The sequence below is a fragment of the Myxocyprinus asiaticus genome, chromosome 18, assembly GCF_019703515.2.
Source record: "Myxocyprinus asiaticus isolate MX2 ecotype Aquarium Trade chromosome 18, UBuf_Myxa_2, whole genome shotgun sequence".
Taxonomy (NCBI): Eukaryota; Metazoa; Chordata; class Actinopteri; order Cypriniformes; family Catostomidae; genus Myxocyprinus; species Myxocyprinus asiaticus.
In genome coordinates, this window is record NC_059361.1 from 29,116,673 (window position 1) to 29,136,672 (window position 20,000).

A 20,000-nucleotide genomic window follows, 5' to 3' on the forward strand; every position below is an offset into this window, starting at 1 on the left:
AATTTTGAAGGTTGTTTTTGTTGCTCCATGCAATTACAATGAATTGGGACAGGAGCTTCCAAGCTTCAAAAAGGACATAAAAGCATCATAAAAGTATAATAAAGTAGCCTGTCTTCTCAAGTCATACGATAGGTTTGGATGAGAAACAGACCAAAATTTAAGTTGTTATTCATTAATAATATTCACCTTCAGAGTTGAACTTGGGAATCGAATCAGTCCGATTTGTGAACAAATCATTTAGACTGCGCTTGTGAACTTGATCAACCGATTTAAGGAAAAGATCTGATTCATACATGAATCATCATCATTTCTTCTCTCCTGAATGTGCTAAGGGAAGCTATGGCGAATGTCAAGTCAATAACGACTTGAATTTCAGTCTGTCCCTGACACCCTGACAGCTATCGTATGGCTTCAGAAGATGTAGAATATAGCACACACGTCATATGGACTACTTTTATTGTGCTTTTGTCTCCTTCTTGAAGCTTGGAAGCTCCAGTCCCCATTCATTGTAATTGAATAGAAAAGAGCGACCAGTACAGTCTTCAGAATTTCTCTTTTTTGGTTTTCACTGAAGAAAAAAAATTCAGGTTTGAAACAACAAGGTTGAGTAAATGATTACAGATTTGAACTGTTCCTTTAAATGCAAATACAGTATCAAATCTAACACCTGAACCCTTTTGTCTATGTGGAAAAAGATTTATCCTCATTTTCCAGGGTGAAGCTTTAGTACCTGGTTCTCGTGGCAAGGACCCTGACAGTACTCTGTGATCGTCTCTAGTGTTTGTATGACAAGGTCCACATTCCTCTCATTAATGTAGAGCCCCAGCAGCCCCAAGCCTCCAGTGGTACTGCCACAGATACAGTCCAGAAACTGGAGTGTTTCACACACAAGGTTATAATTGGTCTTGTTGTTCTGATCTCGCAGAAAGTTCTGTATACAAGAGAACAGAAAGATTTGGATGAAAAACACAAACCTGAGTCCTGTGTGGCAGTAATTGGTATCTCTATTCAGACTGAGTCATCCATACCAGGTCGGGGGTCCCTTGAAATGGTAATACTCACAGCAATATATTTTACTATGTAAGCATCACCGGGCTTTTTTCTCACAATGGAAAAAAAACTCATTTCAAGCCCTCTTGTTTATGGCTGAATGAAAATACTTTGGATGTCACCTCTAAACACAATATATCCCATCTTATCTTGCAGTGCTGCTTAACACAAGTAATCTCCTAGACTGATTTAAAGCACTTACAAGGTAAAGTTTGTCATTTCTGCTAGAGACACCAAATGGAATTGCAAAAACAATGACTTTTTTAAAACACGTTTCCTGCACACTCATTCATTGGTCTGAAAAACAGGTAGTCTCGCACCAAACTTACGACGTTGGCTGAACCAATTATACGTTAGCTTACTTATACTTGTCTCTGCATATTAAAGGGATAGTTCACCCAAAAATGAAAATTTTCTCATCATTTACTCACCTTCATGCCATCCGAGTATGACTTTTTAGAAGAATATCTCAGCTCTGTAGGTCAATACATTGTAAGTGCATGGTGATCAGACCTTTGTAGCTTCAAAAATCACATAAAGGAAACATAAAAGTAATCCATATGACTTAAATACCTATCTTTAGAAGCGATATGATAGGTGTGGGTAAGAAACAGATTAAAATTTAAGTCCCTTTTTTACTCTAATTTCCACTTTCACTTTTACATCTGAAAGCCACATGTGGTGCCTGTTTAGTTTCACTTTCACATCTGTTTCTTACCCACACCTATCATATCGCTTCTGAATATATTTATTAAACCACTGGAGTCTTATGGATTACTTCTATGTTTCCTTGATGTGATTTTTGGAGCTACAAAGGTCCTTTCACTTGCATTTTATTGACATACAGAGCTGAAATATTCTTCTAAAAATCTTTGTTTGTGTTCAGTAGAAGAAAGTCATACACATCTGGGATGGCATGAGGGTGAAAGTAAATAATGAGAGAATTTTCATTTTTGGGTGAACGATCCCTTTAAGCTGGAATAAAAGAAAGTACTTTCACAATTGAAAAAAATTACACACTTTAGATTGAAATCCTGCTCAAAACTGAGCCAATGACAATACAGCACCTGCAGGTCCCTGTTGTGATTCTCGCAGAGCAGCTGAAGGAAGCGTAGTATGGGTTTCATGATAGTGATCGCCTGGCTCATCTGGATCTCCTCCTCGACCTCCTCCAACCCTTCCAATCCTCCTGACCCCATCAGCTCTATCTCGGGGTCCAGCTCCCGGCGAAAAGTGCTGTATGCCTTGGAGGTGACTGAGGAGGCTTCTTTGAGTTGACCCCGCATTTCCTCTCTGAGATGCAAGGGGTCTCGAACTTCACAAGACAAGAAAGAAGGAATGTGCTACATGATGCAAACTAATATTCATGAATATTTGCAGTTCTTCTTTCAAAAGTGGCTAAACTGAATGCAAATCACCCAAAATGTTACTGCCAACAATATTTTTCCTTGAACAACAACAATTTCTCGGGCACTAAATGCTCCTGTTTTATAAATAGTTATATATAGTTATGGTATGTAAACTAAAATTCAGGCACAATTGAACCTTATTATTCAAAATGAAATCCTTGTATGGCAATATTTCTATTTATCAAATGACCAAGTCATTCCATTTCTCTTTGACACTAGGCAAACTTGAACTCCTTTTCCCCCTTGATGAGAAGCCTAAAATAAAATACTGGTTCATAACAGCAGGTCTTTGATAAACCAGCAGTGACCCCTCACATGACCTCATGTGACAGGGAATATGGAACACAGCAGTTGAAATAGGGACAGATACCATTCATTTGCCTCACTGTCTCTTCATTTATGCTGCCTTGGGCCTGAAAGGCACTTGCACGAATAGCTATGCATTAAAGGAAAAGTCCACCCAAAAATGAAAATTCTCTCATCATTTACTCACCCTCATGTCATCCCAGATGTGTTTGAATTTCTTTCTTCTGCTAATAACAAACGAAGACTTTTAGAAAAAATCTCAGCTCTGTAGGCCCATACAATGCAAGTGAATGGTGGACAGAACTTTGAAGGTCCAAAAAACATATAAACACAGCATAAAAGTCTTCAGAAGCGATATGATAGGTGTGGGTGAGAAACAGATTTCATCAAGCCAGTCTTTTTTTTTTTTACTATAAATATTTACTTTCTAATTCTTCTTCTTCTGTTTTTGACTATTGACATTCTTTGTGCATATCACCACCAACTGGGCAGGGAGAATTAATAGAAAAAAAGGACTTAAAAATGTATCTGTTTCTCACCCACACTTAACATATCACTTCTGAAGATATAGATTTAACCACTGGAGTTGTATGGATTACTTTTGTGCTGCCTTTATATGCTTTTTGGACCTTCAAAGTTCTGGCCACCATTCACTTGCATTGTATGGACCTACAGAGATGAGATATTCTTCTAAAAATCTTCGTTTGTGTTCAGCAGAAGAAAGAAAGTCACACATCTGTGATGGCATGAGGGTGAGTCAATGATGAGAGAATTTTCTTTTTTTGGGTGAACTATTCCTTTAAGGCACACTTGTTTTTCAGAGACGGGCTATTCACATGACCAATGAAACACTTACAGAACTCACGCAATGTGTGTCATTTAGAGAGTCTAGGTTGTTTTTTTAGGATTAAGCATATACAGTATGATAAAGAAGAACCCTGCATGTAGGACATGTCTCTATTTTCAGCAAGAAACTGAAAGAGTGATTTCTAAAACTTTATTTTTAGACTAACACATCACATCATTTTCTGTGAGAGGTTTCTAGCAAGAAAAAAAAAAAAAAGAAAGAGTAGGCCTTGCACAACAACTAATTTTTACTAGTTGACAAGTTGTTGAAAAAAGTAGTAGATGGGTCATTGTTTTCCTTATGTAAATGACTTAACCGACACCGTGCCTAAAGGTGGGGAGGAATGTGCTAAATTGTTACAATACAAAAATAAAATCTTAATGGCCCTACAAATAGGCTTAGTTTTCTTTGTGCAAAATACCATTTCTTATTTTATTTTTGGGTGAAATAAGACACGGACATTTCTTGACAAGTTTCAGAAAATTTGCAGAGGCAGAGATAGAAAAAGAGGAAGTATACCTTTTTTATATCTGATACCAGAGCCCTCTCCCTCCTCCTCTCTTTTCCTACAGCTGAGCTCAAACATGTTGACGGACACACTAGAGCGGATCTCTTTCTGAGCCTGCTCCATTCGATCGTAGAACACCTTAAAGAACTTCTCTGACTTCTTCTGCTTGTGCAGCTGATTGTAAAAGGAGTTCTGCAGGGGGATAGCAGAAAATGACATCAGAACAGGGCACCCACAAGATCCAGATGAAAAGTGTGTGTTGACAGCACCTGTGTGTACCTGAATTTGTGTATTCCCTCCTTTTAGCAGAGCAATGCCCAGCAGAATGCTCTCCTCAAAGATACGGTCATTCTTAGTGCTGACGATGAGGTCAATGACGAGCTCGGATGCCCCCACACCGTCTAACCTACTCTGAGTTTCTGCAAGGCTGGTGCCAGGCTTATCAGAGTCCTGCCCTGGAGAGCCACCTAAACACAAAAATACACAGTTTCAGGTACTGCCTTAAAATCTGATTGCACTCATGCAATGACATAAAAAAAAAACTTTACACTAGACTATAATGTGTATGAACTAAAATAAATACAGGATATTGTAAATAAATTCCCAATACATTGAAAAACCTTTTGAAGGATTATCACATTAAAGGAATAGTTCACTCAAAAATTTAAATGGTAATTTACTCATTCTCATGTTGTAAGTGAATGTTAGTCTCAGTCACCATTTCCTTTCACTGTAATGAAAAATGACGCAATGAAAGTGAATGGTGACTGAGACTAACATTCTGCCTAACATCTTTTGTCTCCCACGGAAGAAAGAAAGTCCTACAGGTTTGAAATAACATGAGGAAGAGTAAATGATGAAGTAATTTTCATTTTTGGGTGAACTATCCCTTTAATGCAAAATTCACATGAGAGCTTGTCATCGATATAGATATCTTAATTTTCATATGGTACATTTCAAAAACTATATTCTGACCCACATCACTCCAGTATGTGGCATCCATACTGGATTGTGTTAATTGGACTTAGCCATGGCCAATATGGCTGAAAATTCATTGCAGTAGATATTGCAGCCTTGAGAAGCATTGATAAATAACATTTCAATCTAGGGCTGCAACAATTGATTATTTTGATAATTCTATTAAATAAAATTAACTGGATAAAATTAATAAAATAAAAAATAATAATAATTGTATTTCCTGTATTTTATTCATTACAATGTATTTATTTAAAAACAAATGATTGTATGCTATTCATTGTGTACATAAAAGGTTTAAAACAGAAATGTTATATAAATTGCATGTAGTTTTTCAAAAAAATATATAATTATTACAAAGTCTTACAAGACTTAAGGTGCTAAATAGAGTATATACAGTACAGTATTTTATTTCATAATTTGTCAAATTTAAGCTTTTTGAAAATTTCCAAATTCCACATTCTATTTCACCAAATTCCTGCATAGACACTGTAAGAGCCAATTTGATAATTCTTCAATATTACAGTATTGCAGTAACAGTAATTATACAATTATTACATATTTTGAAACTGCTTGTTATTTATATGGATAATTTGTACTATTCACAAGCATTTCTAATGAGTTTACATTGATACGTATAACAGGCGCTAAAACGGTACTGTCTCTTTAAGAGCATCTCAGAGAAATGTCTGTTCAGCCATTTCGGTGATAAATTTCTTCTGACACAGATGGCAACAGGCCCACAATAAACTGAACGCTTACGATCTTTGAAGTGTTTAACATTAAGGGCTCCTATGCGCTGAACAACTTGGTTCGTGTTTTTTGTTGCTTCAGCTGGTCTCAAACCCATTTTTCACGACTGAAAAATTACATCTCTGACTGAGTTTCTCCTTGCATGCTGCACATATCTGATAATTGAATACTTTGTCGATTATTTTAATTATTGATTACTATCGATTTTATCGATTAGTTATTGCAGCACTAATTCAACCTAATGATTATTTTACCCAATATTTGTATGTGCCTCATAATTAGCATAGCAATATGCTAACTTTAAATAATTTGTGAGTCTCCCGTGCGCCTCACGTGAAGAGCTCTATTTGTGTGGCGCGTTGCTGCCTTAAAAGCCAGCTGCTTATGTAGACAGTAAACAGAATGGCAGCTTGCTACGTTTTCGAACAAATATTATGTTTTCACAAGACTGCAGTATTAGACGAAACACTTTTTTGGTGTTTCTAACCAGCCTCATCAAGCCAAGTGTAGCCTCGTTCAGAACCATCAAGTCTCTCAAAAGGATTATCATATCACTTTGTGGAGGGTTTGTGTAGATTGAACTGACAATATGATGATTTCTGAAGTGACAGTGAATGAGTCTGCATGAGAGGAGGTGAAGTTAGGTGAGGTTGTTTAAGGCAAGTTGGCCTTGCACTGTACCTCCAGAGGAAGAGCTGTTTCCACCGCTATAATCCAGGGACTTGGTGTAGGGCAGCTGATTGCCAAAGTAGTGTGTGAGAAGAGTCTTCCTCAGTGCATTAGCCTGAGGAAAAAAAAAAGGAGGGGCATGTTAGTTTAGCAGTTGTGGCATCTGAGAGCAAATGTGAAAGGCTTTTTTCTCTTTACCTCCTGAGACCTGAGATTGTCTGCTGTGTGCATTTTCCATTTTGCACCATTTTCTAATTGCAAGTTTGTTTTTTGTTTTTTTGACAAAATAGTTTTCCTAAAAATTGATGTCCACATATGTGGACAGTGGGAATACGTTGTGAAATTTTAAATAATACCATGCTCTAGAAAGTCAGATTTTTTTTAATCAAATTGTTTATATTTCCAGGAGTGTTGGTAATTCATGTTTTTGAGACTTTACAGACATTACATCAGAAATTAGCATAAATAATTCTGATTCAAAATAATGGCCAGCATCATCCAATCACTGCCAGGTTTGTTAAAATACAATTTTGCATGAAAAATTCTGAATCTATGTACCGATTACCATTGTCCCATGTCTGGTCCAAACATCATCTGCAGCCTGAAAATGAACTTTTGACCCTGATGTTATGAGTGAAGCACTTGGATGCAGAGGAAAGCTATAGGATGCTCCCCTTGCTTCCTAATTAGGGAATTATTTAAACTCCAGTGTGCTGTCTGTCTACACTGGTCTCAGAACAGTTCTAAATTAACCTTATTTTCATCCTAAGTCCATATAAAGCCTCTGAAAGCAACATTTTCCATCTTTTGGATGCAATGTGATAATGGATTCTCAATGTGATAATCCACAGTGAATAAAGGATATTTTAAGAAAAATTAGCCTTAGTCCACTTACGCTGTCAGTGTGTTTAACAGTGTGCCGTTTTGTGATAAATTAAAAATAATAATAATTAAATGGCATATCGGATGAAACTAGAGACTACTCTTTTGACTCGAACAGGTTTTAATGTAAAAACATAATGAGGTTTCATACCAGATGTAGTTTTGTTGCCGTTTCACCCAAAGACAAAGTCGGCTGAGATAGGTGGCATGTTGTTTTGTCATATGACTCGGTGCATCGAAGGTTTATGCTTTAATGACAGGCTAGAGTCTCCTGAACTGAGATCAGTTAGTTTAAATGAAATGAAATTATGCGCATATATATATATATATATATATATATATATATATATATATATATATATATATATATATATATACATACATACATACATACATACATACATACATACATACATACATACACACACACATACATACACACACACACACACACACACACACACACACACACACACACACACACACACACACACACACACACACACACACACACACACACACAGTACTGTGCAGAAGTTTTAGGCACTTGTCAAAAAAGTTGCATAGTGAGGATGTCTTCAAAAATAATGCCATAAATAGTTTTCATTTATCAATTAACGTTAGACAAAGTCCAGTAAACATAAAAAAAGCTAAATCAATATTCGGTGTGACCACCTTTGCCTTTAAAACAGCCCCAATTCTCCTAGGTACACCTGGACACTAAAGTGCTCAGTGTTTTTCTTGGTTGTTGGCAGATAGGATATTCCAAGCATCTTGGAGAATTCGCCACAGTTCTTCTATATATTTAGGCTATCTCAATTGCTTCTGTCTCTTTATGTAATCTCAGACTGACTCGATGTTCAGTGGGGGGCTCTTTGGGGGCCATGACATCTGTTGCAGGGCTCCCTGTTCTTCTATTCTATTATTTTTGCAAAAGGAACATTTGGGAGTCTAAAATGTATATTTCCTATTTACACACTAAAGCTGAAGATATAAAGACAAATGTTTTTGTGAAACATCTTAAGTGCCTAAAACATTTGCACAGTACTGTATATTTTTTATTCTTTTGTACAAAAATGTGCTATTTGAGCTGTAAAGTTCTTTAAACATAAATCTTTAAGGTGGATTTTTGGATGTAAACAGCCTCTTTCTGGTATCCTTATGCATATCATGCAAAAGTCACAGGAATTACCGGCTTTACATGGTCATGACAGGAGTTGAAAAACTGGATATAACGTTTAACGCTAGTCTCAACATGTAATGTTTAAGCTTTCTGGCTGTCTTTTTGAAACTCTATGTTTATCCCATAGCCACACTGACTTCCATGTAAGTGCATTTTGTAGGTAAGGTACACATTTGTTTTGTTTGTCTTTACAAACTGAGGGATGAGTCAACATTATTTTCAGTGAAAATCGAAAGTATATGTGACAGTAATAGAAGTAGTATAAGTAAAAACTTGTATTGTAACCAGAACATTACTTTAAGTTAAATTTAAAAAAGCCATTTTCCAACAACCAATGCAAACATTCAAAGCAAGCTCATTTTTTAGAGTGTGTAAAGGCAAGAGTACATTTATTTCCTGTCCGTTTTGATTATCTTCATGCTTTTGCATGTTTTCCTCTCAACAGTGTTGGATAAAACACACATTCACATGAGAGAACTTTTTACATAACTGGTATAAACTGTCGTAATTGCTGTAATTATGCCAGAAGTGTAGCGAAACCTCGGGGAGGCAGAGGGTGAGCGAGTGAGAGCAGAAGGCAGAGAGCAGACGGCAGCCTCGAAAATCTGTTTCTCAGTGGGAGACGACTGAATGTGTGAAAAAGAGAGGGAGGATGGCTGGCAGACAGATGGAGAGAGAGAGTTACATAACACCTAGTGGTGGATTGCTGAGAGATCACAGGGAAGGCAAGGCAGAGAGCAGGATGGTACCGATCCTCTCTCCCTCTCTTTGTCAACTTGCCTAATGTTCCCAATTTCTGTCTCCCTTCTCTTTTAAACATCTGGCTTGGGATATTTGCAGCTAATTTTTTGTTGTTTGTCTAAGATTCAAGAGAAACAAGAGAAAGAGACAGGGTGGAAGTGATGTTCCTCTGTCCAAAATTGTGTCAGAGCATCTAGGGACAGACAGTTTGACGGGCATCTCAGGTGCCCCTCTGGAGGCCACCAAAGTTATTGTTGCAAGTTGGTGGACAAGGCCCTGACATCTTACTGACTTTTACCATTGCACACTGTGCCGTCCAATCAGATAATGACAACCCCGATCCGTGTGGCCATGCATGTGCTGACAAAAGAGTGACAAACTGCCACAGAGGGAAGACAATTTTCTCTCTCGCTTTGACAAGCACGTATTGTTGATGTTCCCGTGCTCTCAGTAAACAGCACTCTCTGGCTCATCAGCAGTCAGTACAGACGATGTCTGCTTCCACTGTCTGGATGTGCAGTCACCACACTCACAGCAGTTGAACATTATGATCCTAAAAAGACTTACTAATGCAAACATTATTATTACCATTGCTCCTCATACTTGTATAATAATAATGTGCCAAAAAAAGAAGAAGAAAAAAATGCGAATTTGAAAGTATTAAAATTTGCCGCATAACACTGTGTCCTAACCAGGTGCGTTAGAGACCACAATATTCATTCACTAAATCAGAATTTAGAACAGTCAGATGGATCAGTCTAAACATAACTGATTTTCACACTGAAGCTGTGTATGGGCATATGCTTTCTACGGCAATCCCCGAGTGGATAAATACACAATACACACACATACAACAGGGCAAAGTTACTATATGAATTGCATCCTATTTCAGTCTGTTACCATTGTTTATGTTCACACGGTACTCCTGTTGTTATTTTGCTGATCTCCAAGACAGGGAATTGGAGAGAAAGTCAGAACGAGCCCCTATGTCTGTCATCACTGATCCCTTCACCATTCTGAATTGGTGTGCGTAACAGACCTCTGACTGAAGACTGCGAGACCTCAAGCACAACGGTTGCTAGGTGTGACACCCTCGGTCAAATTCAAGTTGTTATGAACTGGCTAGTGAGACATCAGCTTTAATATACTATTAAGGGGTCGTACACCGGACGCATCTGGATGACGGAATGGCGCGTTCTAAAATTCGAAATGATTGTTTTCTATGATTGTACATACACCACCGCAGCTCGGCATCTGGCAGTAGCACCCAGCTACAACTCCGGAGGCTGCTCAATACCACGCCATGGAGCGCAACTTGCATATTTTCCATTAAATACAACCCAAATCATTATCAAATGACATAGATTATTTACTCTAGCCTTGTTAATTTTTGAAGAAGGGAGAAACCTTTGTCATTTTTGTGTGTACTGTCTGCCATCTGAACCGCACTGACATGCCCTTTGTTTGATACCTGCGCCGTATCCTAGCCACAACGTGGTGCTTCTCGTCCGGTGTGTGACCGCCTTTATGAGAAAGATTTTAGACACATGAGTTAATTTGTGGATGGGTCTGCCAGACTCAAATTTGATGAAATAGAAACCATGTCAAAGATAAAATGCCCTGTCGCTTGTCGCAGCTGGTTAAGACAAAAACTGCAATTAACATGGAAAAGATACATTTTAAGACACGGTGTAACTCGTCCCGCACTGTTTACGCTACAGACATAAATTATACCTCACATCTTGTGGCTTCTTGAGGTGTGCTATTTAATTTTCTAAGCAGTCTGACTTGAGCTTTGCCTGGCGGATGATAAAATGTGCAAAAAAATTAAATACAAAAAATCCCAGAGAACACCCAAGCAACCGCATAGCAACACATAAAAAAACACTCAGAACACCTTAGCAACTGCATAGCAACACACACAAAAATAACACTAGGGCTGCATGATAATGGTTAAAATGATAAATCACGGTTATTTTTCACAATCATTCTATCATTTGAAAAAAATAATAATAATTACACTTCAATAGATTTATTGCACTTTCATGTTAGCCCAATAAAAAACATCACTATGCTATCACTATCTTAAATGTAAGAATTTTATTTTAATAAAAATAAATAAATAAAAATCACTCAGTTATAAGGTCTCAGCTCACTTTTTTTTTGGAATCCAATCAACTTGAATATTAGATTATTGTAATATAATACTTTTGTTATTATTAATAATAATAATTATTATGATTATATGGAATATTAAAATATTTGTGTAATAATTTTTTTACTTGCATGCAGCATTACTATGCAGTCTCGAGTTATTTTGGCAGTGAACTGAAGAAAGACCTTTGAGTTTCTGTGTGTAGTTAAGTTGAAAACAGCTTTGTGCTCCTCATTCCAAACATAGTGAAATGCTCTTATCTCCTCCTCAGTCCACAAAACCCCGGTATCATGGAGTTACTTTAGATTTGTTTGGTAACTTGTAGCGGCCAGACGTATTTGTAAGTACACAAATTTGCAATTAAAGTAAATCTGGAGTGCTTTAAAAATAATGTGCTCAGCTCACATTAGTGAACTGCACCAAACACTGAGTGCATCTGTCCAATTTGAGGCCACTGAAAACAGTATCATAAGCTTTGTGTATTCCGAGTATGTATAATACGCTACAGACAGAACAGAGCGACACACATACATTATGAGCCATGCTACAACTATGTATTTGAGAGCGTGCTTGAAAGTAATACAAATTGGTCAGTAGGAAACATCTGAAGATAGCATGCTGTTTCAGTTGAAGTGACTTTTAAAGAAATTGTGATTTGGTCTATCATCCATGGATACAGTACAGCCCATAATAAGAATGAACAACAATTTGCGAATTTCCTAGCTGCAAATTTTTTGTGTCACTTCCAGTTCCTGTTTACTGTAATTGGACATGATTTTTCAGAAGCTGTTGTCTTTCCACAAAATTCTGTGATAATGGGGGAGTTTACTGTCCCTCCAGATCCTGCATTCATTCTTGCACTTCTGCGGAAGACTTTAGACAGAAAGACAGCTAGAAAGTGAGAGATGAAGGTAGCAGTGCAAGTCTGACTCATCCGTCTGCTGCTGCATGGGAGAGAAAAAAAATACTCTGTGCAGGTGAAGTGAGGACAGAGAGGGAGGAGGTGGAAAGCAGGAGAAAGAGAGAGAGAGAGAGAGAGAAGCAGATAGGAGATAGACGGAGAGAAACAGGGGGCGAGGGAGAGAAGGAGGGATAGATAGAGATGTGAGGAGGAAGAAACAGACTGATTGACTGTGAAATGTGCACGGGCACGCCACACTGCAGCTGGCCTGGCTAAGCCTGGGATGCTCCAGTGAGCTTCAAAAAGCCCTGCTCTGCTGGTCTGCAGGTACCTGGGCACTCGGGAAGGAGGGATCCAGCGAGAGAGAAAGAGAAGCAGAGAGGGAGGGGTGATATGCTCTGCGCTGCTGGTCTGATCAAGTCAAGCTCAGTCAAAGGCCTCACGGCGCATCCAGGGGTCACATCGCCTCCAATTACAACACGTGAGGCTCCGCTCTCAGGTTACAGTTGACACACTTTCTTTTCCAACTTTTGGACATGTTGTTAAATTGAGTAAAGGAGGAGAGGAGGGGGAAAGAGAGAGAGAGAGATGCACCCATTTTCACAAGAGCTCCAGTAAAAACATCCAAAAAAGGCTGACGTAAAAACCTGAGGATGTTTGAGCCTCTTTCATCTGTCAGTACCTTAAACCAGCACATGCGTCAGCATCCAAAGCACTGAAATCTATTCATAAAACTACAGTACATGTATGATATACACTCTACACAGAGCACTATGGTCCTAATAAAGTGTCCGACGTGGTCTTCTGCTGTTGTAGCTTATCCACCTCAAGTTTCGACATGTTGTGCATTCTGAGATGATATTCTATTGACCACAATTGTACAGAGTGGTTATCTGAGTTAGTGTAGACTTTCTGTCAGCTCGAACCAGTCTGGCCATTCTCCCTTGACCTCTCTCATCAACAAGGCGTGTCCATTCACAGAACTGCCGCTCACTGGATGTTTTTTGTCTTTGGCACCATTCTGAGTAAATTCTAGAGACTGTTGTGTGTAAAAATCCCAGGAGATCAGCAGTTACAGAAATACTCAAACCAGCCCATCTGGCATCAACAGACATGCCATCACATTTATCCCCATTCTGATGGTTGATGTGAACATTAACTGAAGCTCCTGACCCATATCTGCATGATTATATGCATTGCACTGCTGCCACACGACTGGCTGATTAGATAATCGCATGAATAAGTAGGTGTACAAGTCTTCCTAATAAAGGGCTCAGTGAGTGTAGGTCTGCAACACAACCTGAGCCCAATGGGATGCAAAAAATCATCAAGGTTTTGGATGGGTTTGTAATTAATAAAAAACAAGTTAGGGGCTGTTCACACCGAATGTGTTTGTGTACGTCTGCTCTGTTTTTAAATTGTTTTTCTATCTAAGCAAATGCTGTATGGACTTCTTTGACCGTTGCACCACTTCTCGCTGTTTTTTCAGCATCTCGTGCAGGACCACCGCATTTTTTAGAAACCGTGTCAAACTAAAAAGAACGTATTTTTTTAAAAACACATTTCAAGACACCTGCATTCTGTTTCATTCGTAGCACTACGTTTATCTTTTCTTTTTTTAAGTGCAGATGTCACAAAGACTCAATGTTCTGAAAGGTTCAGGGTGCAAAGAGGACTTCATGTGACTTTTGCACTGTTGCACATGATTTCAGATTTTTTCCCCCAGCAAAGTTTCGGCGCTTGATAAATGGTAAGCCAATGTTTTTTTCCCTTTTGCTCTAGTGTGCTGTGTGGCCTCTGTACCTTGTTAAAACTGTGTATGTTTACTGTTACGAAACGCGAATATTGCCTACGATGCTTAAATAAAATACATCCTATTGCAAGAAATTTACTTGTTTGGAAAAGAGATTTTAAAGAGTGAGCGATTTTGGGTTTGGGCTTAAAATTTGACAGTACCGGTTGGCTTGGGTCAGGTCAGGTCTCATGGTCTCTGGGACAGGCTAGGTTCAAGCTTCAACTTTATGCCCGTGTAGACCACCAATGAATGAGCATTTTTTTTTTAATGTACTGTATTTAATAAGTGAAATATGGTATTTCTGCATCAACAAATGGAATTATTGTCTGTATGATATTCTGATCCCTAGACATGGCTCAAGTCTCTCTTTCAATGTACTTTAAATCTATGGGATTATTAATAGATTTTATCATCCACTAGAAGAAAAAGTATTTCTAATCACTTAGAAAAGTATAATCACACCTTTCCTTAAAAAGCCACGCAATTTGAGATATCATACATGACATTGGCACAAACGGTGCAGAGCCAGTTACGCACCAAAGTGTAACAGCTCCTTTTCACAGTACGCAGAAAGAAAATACTTTAAAAATACTTTGCTTTAACAAGCACCACTAATGGTTGATCCCAGTTGGGTTTCACAAAACTCTTCATATTTTTTTGGGAGAGGCCTACATTAATCAAAAGGTGCTTCAGATAAAAAAAAGTTATAATGATGAAGTATAAAGAAGTTTTCTAAATGATCACTAAGGTCTTAAAGAAGCTGTTACTTATACTTAGCATACAACCCAAAAGGCCACTGAAACAAATTTATTGGCACAGTAAAGTTAATGAACTGAAACTTTGCTTCCATGCACTCCCATTTTTAAGAGCGGAAGAAGGACTATGACTTTGGGTGGAATAGATTTATCGAGGAGAAAGAAGAGAGGGAGAGAAAAATCAATACACCTAAAACCTCATTGGGCAGTCTAGACATGCACACAATGGCCACATCTTCTCAGAGTTGAAAAAAAAAACAAAAAAAAACCTAACAGAATCTGGGGAGGAGAGAACAAAATAAATAGAGTGACTGAGAAAAAGTAAGATACTTATACATTTATTGAGTATTATAGACTATCTAGAGTCCATGGAGTGGGTATTGTGGATATTCCCTAAGCTTCCATGAAGCTTAAAGAACTTTTCAAGGTGCCGTTGCATCTTGATCAAAAACTACTGTACATATGCTCAGCCCTATTGTGGTCTTTGGCATCTGGTAGAGGCAATGAAAGTGAAGGTGACTGAGGCTGTCAATTCCTAACATTCTCTCTAACATCTCCTTTTGTGTTCCATGGAAGAAAACAAAAATCATTTGGGTTTGGACCAACATGAGGGTGAGTAAATTATGACAGAATTTTCATTTTTGGGTCAACTATCTCTTTAATATCCAATACTCCTTTGTTAAATCTTCAAACTCCCTAGCATTTCCTGGCTAGTACACTCTGTCTTGCTCTTCTGACATTAAATAGCATAGAGGAGGACAAGGAGGCGTTTCTAATTCAGGGTTCCCGTAAGCATCCGCCCAGTGCAGTGGCCTGACCGCTCTCCGATTGGTCCAGATGTCCCTTGTGACTCGCTCTCAGTGGCAGCAGTGTTCAGCATGGCTCCTCTAATAAACAGTGCCACCAGCAGCAAAACAAATTTGCTTTGCATGTGAAAGCAATTGACGAGATTGTTGATTTGCAGGCAGGTCCAAGACAAACAACAGCAGCAGCGCGTAAACAACCATTCCTGAAGTTGGCTGACCCTGGTGCAGTTTGGAAGTTGGGCATATGACTGCCTAACATTGTTAGGGGCACAGAATCATGTTTGTGAAATGCACTGTGCCGTCAGAGGACAAGGGAGAAGGAGCCTGACCAGTGGATGTTTGGCCTTGGCTTCTGACACACCCAAACATTTGGTACCCACCAAAGTGAGCATTTACACACAAATAACATGGCTTTAACTGCACATCACAAAAACAGTACTTTATTCACAGCTCCTTTATAAAACGCATAATTAATCTGCTTGATGAATCCACTTAAAGGAATATTCCGGGTTCAATAAAAGTTAAGTTCAATCTACAGCATTTGTTTCATAATATTGATTACCACAAAATTTTATTTTGACTTGAGAAAAAGCCCCTCCTTTTCTTCAAAAAAAGCAAAAATCTGGGTTACAGTAAGGCACTTACAATGGAAGTGAATGGGCCCAATCCGTAAATGTGAAAATACTCGCTGTTTCAAAATTATAGCCACAAGACCTAAACATATGCATGCTAACATGATTTTAGTGCAATATAATCGCTTTCTAACCTTTTCTGTACAAAATTATAGCAAATTTGACAAATTTGTTGCCATGACGATGTAATGTCAACAAACCCTAAAATGACTGTAAAAATTATGATTTAAACAACTTTACAGCTAATAATACAGGAGTTTTAACAGAAAAATTTATGTAAGTGCTTTTATAAAATTATAAGCTTCACATTTCTGCCTTTAAACGCTCAAAAGAAGAAAAAAAATAGACCCCATTCACTTCCATTGAAAGTTCCTCACTGCAACTTGGATTTTTTATTTTATTTTTTTTTACAGAAAAGGAGGGATGAGTCAAAATAATTTTTTGTGGAAATCAATATTATGCCACAAAGGCTGTCGATTGAGCTTAACTTGTATTGAACCTGGAATATTCCTTTAAATCTAGTAAATGCATAAGCAAACATCTAAGATTCTTTGATAAACAACTAATGTAAATAACATCTGTTCCCCAGCCTTTCATTTCAGTCAAGGTTAAACTGTGGACATTTTTAGGTCTTTCACAAATGTTGGTTGGAGGTCAATTTGTTTCAGCCACCTTAAAGATTCAACCAAAATGTTTTATTCTGTCATCATTTATTCACCCTCATGTAGTTCCAAGCCTGTATGACTTTCTTTCATATGCACAAAAGTAACACAAATGGAGATGTTTTAATGAATACCGCAGTCTGTTTATTCAGTACAATGGCAGTGAATAGTTAAAAGCGTTAAAAAAGCACCCAAATGCTCATAATGCTCATGAATGAGAAAAGGAGATCAATATATTTACTGAAAAATTACTTGCAGTTTGGGTTGTTTCTCACCAAAACCTATCCTATGGCTTCAGAAGACTTGGAATATGATGCACGAGCCACATGGACTACTTTTGCATACTTTTTGGTTCTTTTTTAAGCTTTGAAGTGAAGCCTTTTGTGTTTTAATGTGAAAGAAAGACATATGGGTTTGGAATGACATGAGGATGAGTAATTTATGACACTTCTTTCTTTATCTTCTACTTTTCTTCTTTGAAGATTCTCTTCTAAATAGATTCCTATAAGTGAAGTAGCGCACTATAATGTCTTCCACAGCACGGCCTGACCAGAATGAATATCAATAAAGAACATGATCTAAGGCTCCTGAATCAGTCTTCTTAGAGCTCCCTCCTGCTGAGTACAGTGGACCTGCTTGTGGTATCATCTACATGTGTGTTTTTCCTCACTCTTAAAGGAAATAGAGTTGTATTTTGTCATTTTTGTCATTTCCATGGTGACCACACACTTCTTGCATTGCACTTGATGGCTTATCTATGCAGCAGGGGTGGGGAAAACATGAGAATCCCTCATGCACATACACACACACAGACACACATTTTCAAGCAAATTTTCTAACAGTACAGGAGTGATCATAAAGCACATATACCTGCACTAGCAGTGATAGTTGGTGCTCCTCCATTGGACAACATGAAATAAAAATGGACCTTACTTACTTAAAGGGATAGTTCACCCAAAATGAAAATTCTTTGATCATTTACTCACCCTCATGCCATCCCACATGTATAACTTTCTTCTGCTGAACACAAACGAAGATTTTTAGAAGAATATTTTAACTCTGTAGGTCCATACAATGCAAATTAATAGTGGCCAGAACTTTAAAGGTCCAAAAAGCACATAAAGGCAGCATAAATGTAGTCAATTTGACTCCAGTGTTTAAATCCATGACTTCAGAAGAGACATGATAGGTGTGGGTGAGAAACAGATCAATATTTAAAGGTGCATTCAGTAGTTTGGAGCCAATTTAAAAAGTTTTACACATTAACTAATTAATTGTTTTTTTGTGAAGTTTTGTGAAAAGAATCAGAATGAGCTTTATTGCCAAGCATGTTTACACACACAAGGAATTTGTCATGTTGACAGAACACAATAGAACATACTTATTTATCGTGCTTTAGCATCGGAGACAATGGGAGATCCAGTAGCTGTACTGCCGAAGAAGCAAAAAAAAGGTCTGAAGCAACTTGCTTCAAGCAAGAAGACAGAAAGACAAGCGAAGGCAAAAAACTAACATCGGTAACGGTAAGACACCTACGTCTTTATTCGTTTAGTGCAAAGAAGATTGGTACAGCGATTGTTGTGGATTTTGTATAAATCACGATGTTGGTTGCTATAATTTATGACCGGACTGTCATAAATTATCTTATTATTATATTATATTCTCTCTTAACAACTGACTATCAACCGACAGCCTGAATGTCAATACAGTACAATACTGTACATACTGTACATTCTATATATACTATATATACTTTTTTTTATATATTTTTATTTTTTATTTTTATTGAATAATGTGTATCTATATAGTGCGTATTGTATACTGTACAGTGTATGTTATTATTTGTATACTGTTGAGTGTAATTATGTGTATATCAGATGTTTAAATTGTGTTGTGTTAATTTGATGTTATTGTAAATTGGTATATGTCTCATCACTGTCACGACTGCTATGTTGATCGGAACTGCACCCAAGAATTTCACACACCATTGCACTTGTGTATATGGCTGTGTGACAATAAAGTGATTTGATTTTTTGATTTGATTTTTGGAAACAAAACAAGGTCTTCAAATACAGTATTCCTGGACATGCTAAATTTGATCATCAAAAACAATTCTAATCTTTACCATACCATTCTGTATCACTAGATAATTGAGGTTTATTTCACGCAAAGCAGTTCTCTAATAAAGGTAATAACTGTCTTTAGAAATAACGTGAAATGTAGACAGTCTCCAAAGATTATTGATATGAGGGACAATAATAATCTGTCTTTAACTGTAGAAGTCTGTTCGCTTGATTTCTGACATTGTTTTTAGGCAAAGCAATTATATTATAGTAGTAATAAATAACTTTAGAAATTGCCTCAAACTCCGACATTTTCCAGTTGCAAATGTTATTCCAAAGCTGATGGGGCAGCAGAGACGATCATGCTGATCCAGGTCGAAAGATGGCAGTATAGCGCCTAACACCACTGTAACATCGGTACTTAAAGTACACGAAGAACAGCAATGCTAATGCTAGTTAGATAACTACTGAATGCCCCTTTAAGTACTTTTTACTATACATTCTCCTCCCTGCCCAGTAGGTGGCGATATGCATGAAGAATGTGAATTGCCAAAAACAAAAGAAGAAGAATGTGGAAGTGAAAGTGAAGATTTCTAGTAAAAAGGACTTAATCATAGATCTGTTTCTCACCCACACTTTTCATATCACTTCTGAGGATGTGGATTTAACCACTGGAGTCTTATTGATAACATTTTTGAAGCCTTTATATGCTTTTTGGACCTACGGAGCGGAGATATTCTTTTAAAAATCTTAATTTGTGTTCAGCAGAAGACAGAAATCCATACACATCTGGGATGGCATGAGGGTGAGTAAATGATGAAAGAATTTAAATTTTTGGGTGAGCTATCCCTTTAATAAATATCTCTGGTCTTTTTGTGCATGATTCATATGTGCATGCTTTTTACCAC

General features: G+C 37.6%; 1 protein-coding gene across 3 annotated transcripts in view; it reads right to left on the minus strand.

Moving 5' to 3' along the window:
- Window positions 1-20,000, minus strand: part of LOC127456513 (inositol 1,4,5-trisphosphate receptor type 2-like) — a 116,529-nt gene that overhangs the window by 36,923 nt on the left and 59,606 nt on the right. For all 3 annotated transcript variants that reach the window (XM_051725046.1, XM_051725044.1, XM_051725043.1), the window contains exons 38-42: window positions 6,530-6,632; window positions 4,400-4,587; window positions 4,132-4,312; window positions 2,118-2,365; window positions 731-931 (exon numbers count right to left, since the gene is read on the minus strand). In XM_051725046.1, the coding sequence (XP_051581006.1) occupies window positions 731-931; window positions 2,118-2,365; window positions 4,132-4,312; window positions 4,400-4,587; window positions 6,530-6,632 (921 nt within the window). The remainder of the gene's footprint in view (window positions 1-730; window positions 932-2,117; window positions 2,366-4,131; window positions 4,313-4,399; window positions 4,588-6,529; window positions 6,633-20,000) is intronic.